At 34.8% G+C, this 17098-nt stretch overlaps 1 protein-coding gene across 2 annotated transcripts; it reads left to right on the top strand.

The window, feature by feature from the left end:
- The first annotated feature begins 4530 nt into the window (after nt 1–4530).
- LOC106055329 (uncharacterized) lies at nt 4531–15219 on the top strand. 2 transcript variants are annotated; one of them, XM_056016367.1, is made up of 7 exons: nt 4531–4661; nt 5685–5731; nt 5960–5986; nt 7620–7667; nt 9891–10005; nt 13947–14038; nt 14990–15219. In XM_056016367.1, exons 2-7 carry the CDS (start codon nt 5713–5715, stop codon nt 15058–15060), a joined length of 372 nt encoding a protein of 123 aa, XP_055872342.1. In that variant the 5' UTR covers nt 4531–4661; nt 5685–5712; the 3' UTR covers nt 15061–15219. The 2 variants fall into 2 exon arrangements, with proteins under 2 accessions (XP_055872342.1, XP_055872343.1); XM_056016368.1 differs by lacking the exon at nt 4531–4661 and adding an exon at nt 5395–5526.
- The last annotated feature ends 1879 nt before the right edge of the window (nt 15220–17098 follow it).

A 17098-nucleotide genomic window follows, 5' to 3' on the forward strand; every position in this document is an offset into this window, starting at 1 on the left:
TGAAGAGATTTTTTGCAGTTCGTGAAGAAACTGTATTGTTTTTTATATAAAGGTGAACCTGTTGAACATTTCCAAACTAACGAATGGGTTCAGGATTTGGTATTTGCAGTCACCTGCAAGACTTGAATTTGAAACATCAAGGTAAAGACAAAATTGTCACAACTGCGTGTGATGATGTCAAGTGCTTTTAAGCAAAGTTACGACTGTGGATAAATCAAATATGAAGAGGAAACCTTGTTCACTTCTCAACGTGATAGGAACTAAAAAGAATAAATACGTTGCAATATTTTGGCAATCATTATTAGATGCTTTCAATGACCGTTTTCGTGACTTCGTTTCATACGAGCAAGAAGTTTCGTTGTTTGTTTCTCCATTTTCATTTGCACATGGAAATGCTGCTGACAATGTGCAACTAGAACTGATAGAATAGCAGTCAGATTCTTTGTTGAAAGCGAAGTATATTAAAGGGGCTGTGCCGAAATTTTACAGTTATTTATCTGGAGACAGAATTCTTGCTATGTTTGCTACTTTCTCTATGAGCAGTTCTTTTCCATAATGAAAGCTACAAAAACACTTTACCGTTCGAGATTATCTGATCAAAATTTATTATCAGTGAGGAAAGTGTCAATGGCAAACAAACTTCAACCTGACAAACTTGTATCCCAGAAAAGATGTCAAGCATCAGGACAATGAAAAAATGCGCAATCATAGTAACTTCTAATACACAAAATAATAATAATAATAACTAAAGGACAGGTAGCGATGTGAACTAAACTAACTTATAAAAGTTAAACTAAAACTAGTTTTCAACTAAAATAAAGTAGTTAAACTAATAGTTTATCATAAATTTCAAAGTGTAGTTAAACTAAACTAAAGAAAATTATTTAAACTATAACAAACGTTTTCATAACTTTTTTTTTTGTTGTGGGGGGGGGGGGCGGGGTTTAACTAGATTTATATAAACATAAACATTCCATTGTATGTCTACAGTTCGATCTTTTTCTTTTAACATTGTAGAAGTATTTATACATAATAAAACCAGTAATAAGGGATACGTTTCTTACAATAACGTTAATGCACAATAAAATAAAAAAAGATGTCTAAATAAATATGTGTGCTGGTATTTTTGCCTTGAGTTTAAACCTTTAGAAAAGAATGGCACTCTTTTTTTAAAAAATTATATTAACTTATTATATAACGGAAAATCTTACTTATACTGGTAAAGTTTAAAATCTCATTAAAAATAACATAGATTTAGAATTTCAAATTTAGATCTAGTAACCAAAGAAATAGATACGAAATCGTTGGAGTTTTAAGAAAAATTTGACCTGTATATTCATTTTATAGTGTAAAATACATGCTTGACTAACCATGTGCTCTTTTCTTGCCTGACCATTAAAAATACAACTAACACTATTGCATAACCGTTAAACGCGCAAGAAAAAAAACGGTGATCTTGTCATTAGGGACTGCACACTCAGTACACTTCTTATCTTATTTAATACAGACGTTACTTCAAAAAAGAAGATGATTACGTCCTAGGCGTCATGCATTTAGTCATGCATATTTACCAATGACTTAAATTCTGCCAAGTCACTGGTTTTCCTGGCTAGCTCAGGCAACCCATTCCATGCTCTAATAGCACTAGGGAAGAAGGAGTACTTGTACAAATTTGTCCTAGCATATGGGACGAGGAATGTGCCTTTATCTTTGTGTCTATATAGGCCTACACGTGTACGTCTATCTGGCCAGGTTGTTAAAATCAGTCTATTTACTTTCTGGAGAGGGAGGGTGTTTAACTATTTCTACGAACATGCTTGACTAACCATGCCCCTTGTGATATTTTCTTGTCTGAACACTCCACATTAAACAAACACTATTGCATAACGCACAATGAAAAAAATGCAGGGTAGTCTTGTAGTATCATCGACTACACACCTACAGTACACTAGGCCCACATGTGTATGTCTAGCTGACCAGGTTGTAAAAAACAGTTGGTCACAATCTTTTTACTTTATAGAGAGGGCATGGATTAAGATTTTTATTTTCTAGAGTTGGTTATCCTAATGCTTTTAGATCTATATAGGCCTAGCTGTCGATTTAGACTTAGATCTCAATAACATGTCTTAAGACTATAAAAAGGGTGTACTTGATGTTTCTGCAGTTAAAAAATGATTGCTTAAAACCACTAAATATTGACCTAGCTCACTAATCAGATTCCCACTATAAAGAGAAATTAAACACCACCACGTGTCTCACAAAAAAATTCGGAGCAACCTCATTCATAATATTGCATAGGAGCTTTTGGCAAAAAAAAAAGTTTTTTATAATACTGCTATTTTCAGTTGCCAATATTTACTCCCATAACTTCTAATGCAGACTGACTAAATAGTTTTTAACTGCATCATTTTTTTGATAATCATAGTTATTTATATCACATGACCAGAAAACAGAAATGTGCGTTTCAATCCTGACCTCATGTTGAAAAGTTGTACAAATTTTAATGAAACTTTTTAGTTAGTAACTAAAAAGAAATAATTAAACTACGATTTTAACTACACTTTTTTTTTCTAGTTAAACAATTGCCTTAACTAATTGTTTTTAGTTAAACTAAAGTTTCTTTTTAGTTAACCTTTGCCCATCACTTGGGACATGTATACCATTTATTATTATATTCTATTGTAATGTTTCTAATTAACATAAAACTAGTAGGCTATGTTTTCCAACTGAGTTTTAGCTGCGGCCCTACAGGGCATAGTAAGTTTTCATGCGGCCCTTACTCCTAAATGGGTTTGACATGCCTGGGGCAACTTTCATAACATTTTTTGTAAAGGTTGCTCGAGTCTCGACTTGTTAGCCATTGTTATATCCAAGTACTTATAAAAATAGGAGGTTTATAGTCTACCGTTAAATTAAATTCTCTACACATGGTCTAATTCCACTTAGCTGAGTAAACCCTACTGTCTCCATCAAACAATATTATGTAATTACGACTAATTAAATAACAAATTCTAATGTCAAGGCTGTCCTACTGTATGGTTCTGAAACATGGAGAACAACTGAAGCCACAACAAAAAAAATACAGACCTTCATCAACAGATGCCTGAGAAATATCCTAAAAATACACTGGTATGACAAAGTAGAAAACACCAAACTGTGGGAGATGAGTGGACAGAAAAATACAGAAGTGCAGATCTTAGAGAGGAAGTGGAGATGGATTGGTCACACCCTTAGAAAAGATACCAGCAACAGAGCTAGGCAGGCCATAGAGTGGAACCCCCAGGGAACAAGACGCAGAGGAAGACCAAAAAGAACATGGCGACGCAGTGTACTTGAAGAAGCAGAGAAGACCGGGAAGAGCTGGGACACCATCAAAAAGCTAGCAAGAGACCGTGGAGAGTGGCGTGTTTATGTCGAGGCCCTATGTTCCACGAGGAACTCAAAGGAATGATGATGATGATGATGAAATAACAAAGTGTTATGTAGCTCCTCCTTCGTGATTGAAGATGAGCACATTTCTAATATCCTATGGACTCGAAGATGACTGTAGAGTCCAATAATCACTTTAAAAAGGCCGGCCGCATACATGGCATGGGTAGGTTTGGTCAGTTGCTTTTTCTCTCAGCTTTTTGTTGGTTGTCGCTCTATCTCGCTGGCCACTCTTCTTGCTTCATATCTCGTGACTCTGACACTCACAGCTTCACGCCATGAGGAGCGATTGAGAGCTAGTGCTTCCCAGCAGTGAATGTCAATATCACAGTCCTTGAAGGAGCTCTTAAGGGTGTCTTTATAGCGCTTGTATTGAACCCCTGGGAGCGTTTTCCTGCACACAGCTCCCCCTGCAGAAGTCGTTTGGGAAGGCGATTGTCTGAAATGCGGACTACATTTCCCGCCTAACAATTTAAATATCTATGAGCTAAGTTTTGATTGGTTTATGTGTTTTCATCGACATTAGAAAATTGTTCACAGTTTCAACTTGATCCGAGAAAGGGAGATAGGAGAAATAGCATGTAAAAGATTCTACCAAGACAGAGTGAGTAGTTATATAGGAGAAATAACATGTAAAAGAGTCTACCAAGACAGAGTGAGTTGTTATATAGGAGAAATAACATGTAAAAGAGTCTACCAAGACAGAGTGAGTTGTTATATAGGAGAAATAACATGTAAAAGAGTCTACCCAGACAGAGTGAGTTGTTATATAGGAGAAATAGCATGTAAAAGAGTCTATCCAGACAGAGTGAGTTCTTATAAGCTTTGTAATAAAAAAAAAATTATTGAAGGTATATAAAGTGTAATAAAACATATCATGGAAATGATGGAATACAATCAACTAACAAAGTCAAAAATAAAAAAAATAATTTTCAATACTCATCATTTAGTTCAAATATATCTGTAAGCTACAAGTATTAAAAAAAACACATGTAGATACATTTTTTTTACTGTTTTCTTTCCAATTATCCATAAAAATATAACATAAAAACAAGAAATTATCGCCTTAGATTATAATACCCAAACCGAAACCTTTCCATTGTATGTGAGATTAAGTCTTGCCAACTGCAAGCGGGAGTTCTTCCTGTAAGGCAATGGATATAAAACACTGTAACTACAAGAGACCAGGTGGAAAGAAATAATAGTCATACCAACACTTTGTATTGTCAGGTGTAAGTAGACCATATTTTCTTTGTGTTTAGATATTACAAAGACAAGTTTATGATAAAATGTAAATAATGCTATTGGATTCTGTAAAGTACATTTCAGTATAAGAAATGCAAACAATGCAATTGAAGAGTGTTATATGTTTCAATTTATTGTTCATCGTAAAATGGATTTAAAAAAAAAATTTTGGACACATTAATCAATAATAGGGTCTTTAAGGGCTATAACTTTTAAATATTCAGTTAGATAAATAGGATTGTCATATGAGCGTTACTAGACAAATGTATATTATATTGCATAATTGTTTATTCTTATTAATTTTTTATTACTTTTTTTTTTTACAAACTATATCGTCATATTAGCTTGTGAAATTAAATCTTAATTGTGGGTGAACATTCACTGGACGGGTATCTTGAAAGCCTTTTGTTAACAATTTAACAGTTTATGTATATCTTAGAAAAAAATAAAATAAAATAAAAATAAAAGAAAGAAATGGCTACTTAAACTCTGGCTTCACATTTACAATTTTTAAATATTTTTATGTTACAATTGAATATGGCTTAAGTCTTTTTAGTTTGAACATTTCTTCAGCGGGATTTCCCGCACTCGACCTATTGTTTCCTATCTAAGTGTAAGCGTCAAGAATGTTTTAAAATTACACAAACGTACAAGACTAGACAAGATCTAGATTAATGATTGTTGGAAGCTCACTGGGAATGATTCTTTTTTTAATTAAAGGAAAATAGAATAAAAATCATAAATCACAATCAGCTCCATAAAGTATGAAGTGATTTAAAACAAAACAAAAGAAGAAGGCCGATAGATCATGTGTAGTGCCCAACAGTTCAACAAACTAAGGGATAGTTAATGGTGATTATTTGTTCATTTTTTAAGTGTAATAGTTCAGACAGTATTGTTTTGTTTTGAAATGCCAATGCATATACCAATATATACTTCTAAAAATGATAATTGAATCAGTTTGAATCAAATAAGAAAGAACTTTAAATTATAAGCACATTCTTAATTAGTTTTCAGGTTGAGGAAACAAATTAAACTATGTCTAAGCAAGTTCTTTGTAAGTATTGAAGAGATTTAGTGTTTATATACATAGACATCAACATAAGCTTCAGTTAGGACGCGGTAATATCCATATATTGATCTATCTATCTATCTATCTATCTATCTATCTATCTATCTATCTATCTATCTATCTATCTATCTATCTATCTATCTATCTATCTATCTATTGATTGATTGATTGATTGATTGATTTACCTGTCTAAACGATCTACTATTGTTTCAGTGGTCGCTTTGCTGGTGACAATTATAGGTAAGAATTTTAAATACACTTTATTTTTCTAATATAGATGCCATTATATTCTAATTAACTTTTCTTGTTTTGTATATTTTAGACTAGCAAAAGCTGTATTTCTTAGTATTAAAGATGAAATATTAAGGTTACGTTCAATGTTATCTTTTACTCATGGGCCACGATGGAATCTGTTGGTAGAATGTGTATATATGTTCGAAAGTTAACTCTGATGGCGCAATGTAAAATGTATGATGTGGAATTTTGTTTAGATTAAAAAAAGTAAAAAAAAAATACTCCTCTTGACTGTAAATTGCAACTCTGTTGGTTTATCTGGTGTAAAGAGTAAATGAAGTGTTGGTAAAGGGTATATTTTTTAAAAAGTACATGATTATTTGTTGTTATACAACTTAACACTGCGGATTAAAATATTTCAAGCTCTTCTTCTTGTAGCTTTTTTTTTTAGTAGGCAATCTTGAAGTTCATTTAAGCGTCCTGGCATTGCTTAGTTTATCTAGAACATCTGTAATACAATAGAATCAACCTTGACATTGCTTAGTTTATCTAGAACATCTGTAATACAATAGAATCAACCTTGACATTGCCTTAGTTTATCTAGAACATCTGGAATACAATAGAATCAACCTTGACATTGCCTTAGTTTATCTAGAACATCTGGAATACAATAGAATCAACCTTGACATTGCTTAGTTTATCGTGAACATCTGCAATACAATAGAATCAACCTTGACATTGCCTTAGTTTATCTAGAACATCTACAATACAATAGAATCAACCTTGACATTGCCTTAGTTTATCTAGAACATCTGGAATACAATAGAATCAACCTTGACATTGCTTAGTTTATCTAGAACATCTGCAATACAATAGAATCAACCTTGACATTGCTTAGTTTATCTAGAACATCTGGAATACAATAGAATCAACCTTGACATTGCTTAGTTTATCTAGAACATCTACAATACAATAGAATCAACCTTGACATTGCTTAGTTTATCTAGAACATCTACAATACAATAGAATCAACCTTGACATTGCTTAGTTTATCTAGAACATCTACAATACAATAGAATCAACCTTGACATTGCCTTAGTTTATCTAGAACATCTGGAATACAATAGAATCAACCTTGACATTGCTTAGTTTATCTAGAACATCTGCAATACAATAGAATCAACCTTGACATTGCTTAGTTTATCTAGAACATCTACAATACAATAGAATCAACCTTGACATTGCCTTAGTTTATCTAGAACATCTGCAATACAATAGAATCAACCTTGACATTGCTTAGTTTATCTAGAACATCTACAATACAATAGAATCAACCTTGACATTGCTTAGTTTATCGTGAACATCTGCAATTCAGTAAAATCAACCTTGACATTGACATTTATTAATTCGTGACACTATACTTATACATATTACTCTATCAGTCCATTACACACATGAGGTCGATTTCATGGAATGACAAAGATATTATTTCAGAAACTACATACAAGTTTCCACTATATAATCCTTATATAACTTGGTCATGTTTGCTTTAAGAGAAAAGACAGATAGACATGTAACAGAGATACATAATCATATTATATTTGAAATATTGACTTAACGTACTTTTTTGAAACCCTAGGGTTGACCTCCTGCCTGTCTTCATCTTCAGTTCGAACATCAACAGGACGTAAGTAAATTAAAAGACATATCCGTTATATAGAAGTACATATGTATGGTATGTGTGTATGGCCAAGTGACTTAAACCACTTATTAAGGCAGAGGTTCTCAAACTTTTTTTAAGTTCAGATAACCCTTTACAAGCGATACGACTTTACCGAACCCCCGTAGCATCCTGATTAGTCTGCGCATATGACTTATTTTTACGGTGGCATAATCAAACTCATGCCAATAACATATGAAGCCATATGAACTTTTTCATTCTCTGTTGTGATATTTTTAATAGTTTTCTGTTGATTTGCATACAATCTAGCTTAACGAAATCTACGGGTTTGTCTTTTCATTCAATATTTAGTTTAAGAACAAGATGACACCTCAGTTTAAAAGGTTAAAAACTTTTTGTTCGATAACGCATTGAAACACAAGACACTTCGCCCTATCACTGTTACCCTTGTACTGTAGAAATCCGAATTGCAAATATTCAGGAACATATTACGTAGTTTTGAGTACGTGGTGCGGCCCCTGATACGGCAATGTGTCTCAGTTCACGGCAATGTGTCTCAGTTCACGGCAATGTGTCTCAGTTCACGGCAATGTGTCTCAGTTCACGGCAATGTGTCTCAGTTCACGGCAATGTGTCTCAGTTCACGGCAATGTGTCTCAGTTCACGGCAATGTGTCTCAGTTCACGGCAATGTGTCTCAGTTCACGGCAATGTGTCTCAGTTCACGGCAATGTGTCTCAGTTCACGGCAATGTGTCTCAGTTCACGGCAATGTGTCTCAGTTCACGGCAATGTGTCTCAGTTCACGGCAATGTGTCTCAGTTCACGGCAATGTGTCTCAGTTCACGGCAATGTGTCTCAGTTCACGGCAATGTGTCTCAGTTCACGGCAATGTGTCTCAGTTCACGGCAATGTGTCTCAGTTCACGGCAATGTGTCTCAGTTCACGGCAATGTGTCTCAGTTCACGGCAATGTGTCTCAGTTCACGGCAATGTGTCTCAGTTCACGGCAATGTGTCTCAGTTCACGGCAATGTGTCTCAGTTCACGGCAATGTGTCTCAGTTCACGGCAATGTGTCTCAGTTCACGGCAATGTGTCTCAGTTCACGGCAATGTGTCTCAGTTCACGGCAATGTGTCTCAGTTCACGGCAATGTGTCTCAGTTCACGGCAATGTGTCTCAGTTCACGGCAATGTGTCTCAGTTCACGGCAATGTGTCTCAGTTCACGGCAATGTGTCTCAGTTCACGGCAATGTGTCTCAGTTCATCGTCACCATCTCCATTATATTCTTGCTCTTCTTCAGGTGTCTGAGTACATTTCCAATATTTTATTCATAATCCAGCGGTTAGATGGGCGTGCGAGAAACAATTGAACGAACATGAATTACAACTGTATAACTTGATAATCAATCATAAAATGTGGAAGATTTATAACCAGACTGATGTCGATGTGTCTTGGAGTCCCAGGGTCCTCGGTTGGAAACTTTAAAACGAAGTTTGACCTAATTCTTTGAAAGGCGTCATCAAGTTTAGAAGTTGAAAGAACAATGTTGATTAGTTTGTAAAATAAGTAAATTTGATATTCTTGCACAAAATAAATTTGTATCACAGGACTATTATTAATCATGCTTGTTTTGCCAAGCTTCGTCAGCTTTAGTCATAAAATAGTTCGTAATAGATAAATTAAACAGTAGTGAGGAGCCAGTTGCAGTTGATTATTATTCAAATTATCTGATTGAGTTGAACTGGCTTTTAGCGAAGAATTTATTATAATTGTATGCAATTTTCATCTGTCTGTGGACCCCCTACAATCGTCGCGGACCACAGTTTGAGAACCACTGTATTAAGGGACCTTGAGTTGAAATACCAACTCAAACTGAGCAGTGTTTTCAGTACGGAAACCTAATCCCCCCCCCTTTAGACCTCAATGAACATTGTCAAGAGAACTACAATAAATTTAATTTTCTCGCTAATAATTTTTACTTGATTGTCGCTCCTAGTGTTTACATATGTTATACTGTGTACTGACCTTATTTCGTGTCGTGATCTTTACATTGTGTGTAGTTGTTTTTCATTCAGTCTAATAAAGCTTTAGATGTTAACATGGTTTTTGTTATGTTAAGAGTACGACACCCTTTAACGAGTCTCGATCCTGACAGTGATATAGAATACAAATGAACCCTTTTCTATAATAATAATAATATATTCAAGTTTTACATCTTGTGTTTACAGAGACGTCTGAGGATAGAATTCATGAGCTTATTTTGCTTGGTAAGAACAAATGCTCGAACTGCCAAAGCGAAGCAAATAAGGTTTTGAATAGACCTGACAAGTCGGACATGTGCGAGTAAGTTACTAATAACAAAACTTGCACAACTTTTTTTTTTTTCAATAAAGATATTATTAATTACGATCCGTATCAGGGTAGCTATGCTTTTTTTTGTTCTTGCAAATATTAAGCTAGAATCGACAAATAATTAGTCGTATTTGCTAAACTTTGAAAACTAAATGGTCAAATCGATATTAAATAAGAGGTATCGATCCGCCCTGAAAAGTAAACTTCTATTCGAAACAAAGTCTAAGGGGTTTTCTCACCTAACTACCGGTCACTGTTTTAATTACATAGTCCAGTGATGCCCAACCTTACTCGTCATGCGGGCCATTTTCATTTCCAACCCTCGTGTCGCGGGCCACGAAAAGATACAAAAACGAAATGAAATTAGCCTGAAACTATTTGATTAGTAATAGAAACCCGTTGATCTGGTACCCGAAGTTTAACAATCTTTCATTCGCCGATCAAATAAAGAATGTCGCCATATTTGTTTCAGAATGCAGTTTATATGTTGTATTTTTAAACAGACACACTTTTCTAATGAAACAAATATATTGGCCTACTATCATCTTCCACAAATAAGTAAATATCCGTTCACTTTTCCTGGTAGATTATCCCAACTCATAAACACACAAATGTTCAAATTCATGGTACCTATCCATTAGAGAAAGAATGAGGACAATAACGTAGGTAAAGATACATTTTTTATTATTTTTTATTTCGACGGTGGTCTTCTAGACTTTGTGCTAACGTTTCGGCGGGCCGGATGTAACCACTTCGAGGGCCGGATCTGGCCCGCGGGCCGTATTTTGGGCATTACTCACATAGTCTATCGGTTGATTTGGAGCACAGAAAGCTAAGTTCAAATACTTTTTAAGCCTGATCCTAATCCAACTGTCGATCAGAAAATATGTATACACTCATAATAAATTGCCACCAACGAAACCAACGATATTAGCTGAATCTATTCTAATTATATCAGGAAAACTAAATCAACAAAATTAGCAATCAACAATTGGGTCTTGCTGAACCCTCCCCTCTGTATATGCCCCACCCTATTGAAGGCCGGACTGCCATGTCCCGCCGTATGGAGGACGAAAGAATTTCCAAAGTTATTCTCTATGGACAACTTGCGGTTGGCTGTAGGAAAATTGGTCCACACCTCCCCTCTTTTGCTTCCGTTACGTAGATGCAATCAAAAGGGACCTTAATAAAGAAGACTTGCGATGTTGACTTGTAGATATGTTAATAAATGTATAAAAAAGTAATGATCCCTTCTCTCCATTGACAACCAAGGTTCTGCGGTCATCGACCGAATGAGACCCGGGCACTTAGTCTGGAAAGCTACGGTATTGACACAAACACGTTTTATTCTTTTCTATGCAAATACCATACTTAAAGATAATGCAGGTCTTCTTTGAGTTGTAGCTTCAGACTGCTAGTCAAACTAAAATCTTTGTAGGGCGTATCACTTTACGTGATACAGATCTCTTGACAAGAGCTTCAACAATTTCTATAACAAACAAAAGAAACTTAATTTTTATTCAAAAACACATACACAGTGGCGTAGCTAAGGTGGGGGGAGGAGGCGGAAATTTGAAGATCCCCCATGGGCCCCCACTTGAGGGAGGCCCTCAAATGAGTGTCCAAATATTTTTTTAATATAAATTAAATATTACGTCACTGTCATGTAATCTTGCTTTTCACGTTGTTATATAAGTTAGTGACCCTTTTGTATGCATTCCACAAAGATTATTAACTCTATCCGTGCGGGGTTACTCTCAATTTCAAGGACTAGCGCTGACTAGTGCCGTGTAACTCTTAGGAAGTAACTTGGTATATAGGGTAGTTTATTTCATCATCCTTTAAGAAGAAACCTTATAAGAGCACTGAAAAAAAAAATGAGACAATGAACATATATCACTATTCAGATGATTGATACCAAAATACAGCAGTCGAAGAAGTGAAAATGTCTCTTGATGAGAGAAGTAGTGCTGAAGAGACTCCAGGGGAATCCCTTTTACCACAGTCAGAGAAAACATCTGAAATTAGTGATACAGATGGTCAAGTGATGGTCTTCGAAAATGGATTTCTACAGAAGTGAAAGAAGCTGTAATTAAGCACAAATACTTCGGATATATTCAGCCTGGAATTTTACCTGAGGAACTGCGAACAAACATTTTGTTAAAGGGGACCTTATTTTTCCAAAACAAAGATGAACGGTATTTGTTTCCAGTAGAAATTATCCAAAATAAATCACAGAGTTTGACATCATGGTTCACTAGAAAGCTTGTAACATGAGAAATTTGCAACTGATCTTGGCTTCTCTCTCTCTACTGTTTTCTGAGGCATCAGAAAAGACATCTAGTACATTGAGCAAACCAGGAGTTGGTTTCACCAAATGGAAGAAACCTGAGAGACTGAAAGACCACCACAGACACGCTTTTTTGAAGCGGAAGTTAGAAGAAGAAAAGCTTAAGGCAGAACCAGATGTACTGTTACTTATGGTTTTATTGCGCAAATTTTGAAATACCTAGCACTATCGGAAAGGTATTCTGAAGCGTGTAGCAGCAGCTATTAAGTACTTAGCAAAAAACAAACTCAAGGCGTACATGGTCACAACGAAAAATTGAATTCACCCAATCCTGGGAACTTCCTAGCACCTTTAAAATTTCTTGCAGAATTTGATGAAGTTATGAAACACTACTTACATAGAATTGAATCATGGAAGATACATTAATTGTCACCAGAAATTCAAAATGAGTTCATTAACATGATGGGGAATAAAAGTAGCGAAAGTCAAGCAAGTTTTTTTTATTTTTCTCTGATGCTCAGATTTTGGATTTTGAAAATTTCTTAGTTACTTTGAAATTTTGAAACCTGATGGACAACATTATGAAGACTTTGTTCTAAAAACTCTTAAAGACATTGGACTGGACTTTGATATGTGCAGAGGTCAAACCTATGATAACGCAGCCACAATGAGTGGCCGTCTGTCTGGCATGCAGAAACGTCTGTAAGACATAAATCCAAAGGCAACATTTCTGAACTGTGATAATCCCTTTAATTAATGTCAAAATGCAAGGGGTCAATCCCCTCGGGCCCCCAAAATCCCTAGCTACGCCCCTGTGTCACATACAGCTACTACCTGCAATTTGGATTCTAGTAGATAAGCAAAGGAAGATAAACAAGAGGGAGGAATAATACAAATGACACATTTCTATTTACTTTAAACTCACAATCAACACTTGCCGTTCTATCTATTATCTCCCAATGGACGTCATTCACCAAGACGAACGGTCACGTGATAATATTGATAAATCAACGGAGAAAAAAACTGTCACGTGATAACCATTGTTGATTAAAATTAGATCGTAATTCGTATAGAAGAGATAGAGAAGCACGTGACTCAATGTTGCTTGTTTACGATTGATGAATGAGATTCATTGAACTTCCCTTTTGATCAGCCAATCACTCACTTGTATATTTTCTTCCATCAATTCTTCTCAAAGGTTACATCAGAAATACAATCAAAGCACTTACGATGAAATTATGAAGTAAAAGATAGAACAGTACATTGTATAAGATAATTAAATATATATATATATAATTTGCCTCTGTATCAAACATTAAAAAGGAAGAAGTGCTTCGCATTTTTTATATTTATTTCCCGAGTTAGTAAATAAAACTAAACCGCTGCAGATGTAGTAGGCCTACCTTTACTAAAAATTAAAAGCGAAACTCTCAAAAATTTTTCTTCAATATCTAAACACAATTAATACGATACCTTTTAATATAAACAATTTTCGATTTTGGCAAACGAGCTATTCTTGATTAGGCCAATTCCTATAAAGAAAATGTGCTTTTATAATCACGTAAACGCGATTACATAAGAATGCTCAGAATATTGGCTGTTTGGCTGTGTGTCTTAGTGGCAAACACTTTTCTTGTTTCAGAGCAGTACGTGAATACTCAGGATGTGCATTAATTCTTTGCAATGGTGGTGAAAGTGTTAGAGTATATTACGTTCAGGCTCAAGATATCTGTGGTAAGTGACTTTCAACCTTTGAACTTTCAAAGGACCTTAGGCACAGTGATTAGTTTATTTGCCTTTTGGACGCTTGAGCCCTTGAGTTTGAATTCAACTTTTTTGAAAAAGTAAAATACATGTATTAGCTTACATCAGGGGTTCTCAACCTGTGGGTCGCGGTCGATTGACGATTTGTCAGGGGTCGCCTAAACCCCCGATAAATGGATTCTTTTTATCAATTCTTCTATTGCTGTGTAAGTGTGGGTGGGTGGGGGTCGCGGAAGAGTGGGGGGTTGTAAAAAGGGGTCGCCGAGCTGAAAAGGTTGAGAACCGCTGGCTTACATGATAGCTTATAACCAGACACCCATTTCTATATCCCCATCCTTTTCCTAACTGGTTCAGTCAAGTGATAAGGTCATAGCGCATTGAGAAAGCTATAAGCATGAAATTGTTCTTGAAAATTAATAATTTACTTTAAAAGACCTTTGGGATACAAAAACTTAAGCGACTTATTCCTTCAAAACATTGAATTGAGAGAAAGAGAGAGAGAAAGAGAGAGAGAGAGGGGAGATGGAGAGGTGTAGCATGAGAGAGCCATAAAGAGAATAGAATGCATATTGAGAGAGTGAGACTAGGAGAGGGGTGCAGGAAAATAGAAGAAACAGAGAGAGATAGTTGAAGAGAGTGAAAGATAAATAAGGGATAGGAAGAGAGAGAGAGAGACAGAGAGAACAAGGAGGCAATGAAAGATTGGGAGAGAACATTTCAAATATTTCCTCTTGTGCCATCCAACTATTTATCCTTTATTGCTGAGTAAAAAATGTATATAAGGCTACTTATTCAGAAAAGCTTTAAAATGTAACCATCGTGGAATTAAGTGATAAACCCACAACATCGTAATACTTGAAAGTCAGTCCATATTGTTGTTGCCAATATGATTAATGTCTTAATTTTTTTTTCTAATTTCAGACAACGCTAACATTGCTCAAGTGTCCTTATTGGTACTTCTCATAACTGCAGTGGCCAGATTTCTGGTTTAGACATCTTTCCTCTTGGAGCCAAATTAAAAAAAAAATAGAAATTATTAAATTATTTGAAATAAAAGAAAAGGTAAAAAATGTTTATCAAATAACTAACAAAGAAAGCCATAATACAATAAAGTAAAAAGGTTACATACTAATAAAGAAATATGAAAAGATGCAATTTGTGCGTATTAATTTTGTTTTATTAGTACTCTTTCTATGTTTGTTTTAACTAGTATTGCTTTTAACTCCCCTTTCCCATTAGTTCGTCACTTTTAGTTCTCAACTAAAATGCGATATCGCGGTTTAATGTCTTCATCATAGTTTAGTTTATAAAACAAATAAAACATTTTAGTCTTTTCTTTTTTTAAACTTTTTACTATTAATCATAATGAAAACATAAGTATAAATGCACTTTCAGATATGAAATAAACTAAAGGCATTTCAAATTTGAGAGAAAAAAAAAGAAATAGATTATATGTAAATTCAATCTCAATTCCCTTATTACAAAGCTTATATCAACTTACTCGGTCTGTCTGTCTGTTTGTCTGTCTGGTAAAAAGATTTTGCACGTTATTTCTCCCACACCCAATCTCGGATCAAGCTGAAATTTTGCACAATTATTTCATTTACCCGAAAAAACAATAATCAATAAAACAAAGTTACAAAGACAGTTTGTGTGGAAACACAAATTCAAAATCGGCCCCCCGAAGTGGTCCATCCAGGCAGATAAAAAGAGAGGTATCAGTATTTTCAGAAAGAACATCAGAATTAAATGACAGAGAAGAATAGAGAAAGAAGGTTGACAGATCTTGTGTGGTGTCCCAGCGGTCCAGCAAACCAAAGGATAGGTGAAAGTGAATGTGAAGTTAAATGTGAGCCTGGCCTAACTGATGTCTAATAATGAATATCTAAGTGATCTAAATGCTTTGTAAATGGTCTCTTATTCCTCAAAGAAAAAAAATCCTTTTGTTAAGTGTTCTATTAGGTTTCTGCTATATGGTAGTTCACGCGATAATATGACAAATTGCTTATTAATTGTTGTTTTAAATTATGTTCAACTTATATGCATACTAAATATATTTTTTCTCTATTTTTTCGTGTAACTGTAGTAGTTAGTATGACAGAACTTACGAAACTTAGCAATACAAAGATAAACAACAAAAATGTTTTGACAAAATTAAAAAAAATCGTTTGCAAATAGTCTTCTCCCCTACTAAAGAGCCTCCAGTGTTTGTTACTATTAATAGTGAATAGTTGTAAAAGTGGTGTATTTTTATGAAAAAAACTGCTTGCATAAGTGATAAGTGATTTGATTTTTCGCTTTTAGAAAAGAAAAAAGTAGCCGTTGCATCAGAACTTTGAATGGACTGAAATATTATGATGTCGGATTTTCACTATCTTTTCTAGTTTACTAGATCTAAACGGGACGGACGGACAGACATTTCACACAAAACTAATAGCGTCTTTTCCCTTTTCGAGGGGCCGCTAAAAATTAACCACTTAGTTAATTAGCTATTGGTATTTATTTTACTTAGTTTCGGTATCGAACAAGAGAAATAAATTGTACTTGACAGATATGGTGGTATTAGTTGAATTAGTCCCCTTGATGATGCTTGAGCCCTGAATTCGATTTCAAATAGTACAACTATTTCTTTATGCATTTAAAAAGCGATCACGGCAACAATTGACATTCTCCCCACTCACTTCACTAAGAGTTGGAACATTTTTAAATTTGGGTGCATACGATATAAAACGGAGAGTATAACATAATGCGATACAGCGTCGTCACACCCAGAACCATTCCCCGTCTTCCGAACCTGTTTCTTTTTTCTTTTCAACATTTATAACAAGAAATTAATTAACGACTTTAATTGATTGGTACTGAACAATAATCTTCAAATACGAAAACAAAATTTTAATAAAAATACTCAGAAAGACACAGAGATAAAGGCACATTCCTCGTACCATATGCTAGGTCAAATTTTTACAAATGCTCCTTCTTACTTAGTGCTATTAGAGCATGGAACGGGTTGCCTTAGCTAGCCAGGAAAAC

This window comes from Biomphalaria glabrata, chromosome 17, assembly GCF_947242115.1.
Source record: "Biomphalaria glabrata chromosome 17, xgBioGlab47.1, whole genome shotgun sequence".
Classification (NCBI taxonomy): domain Eukaryota; kingdom Metazoa; phylum Mollusca; class Gastropoda; family Planorbidae; genus Biomphalaria; species Biomphalaria glabrata.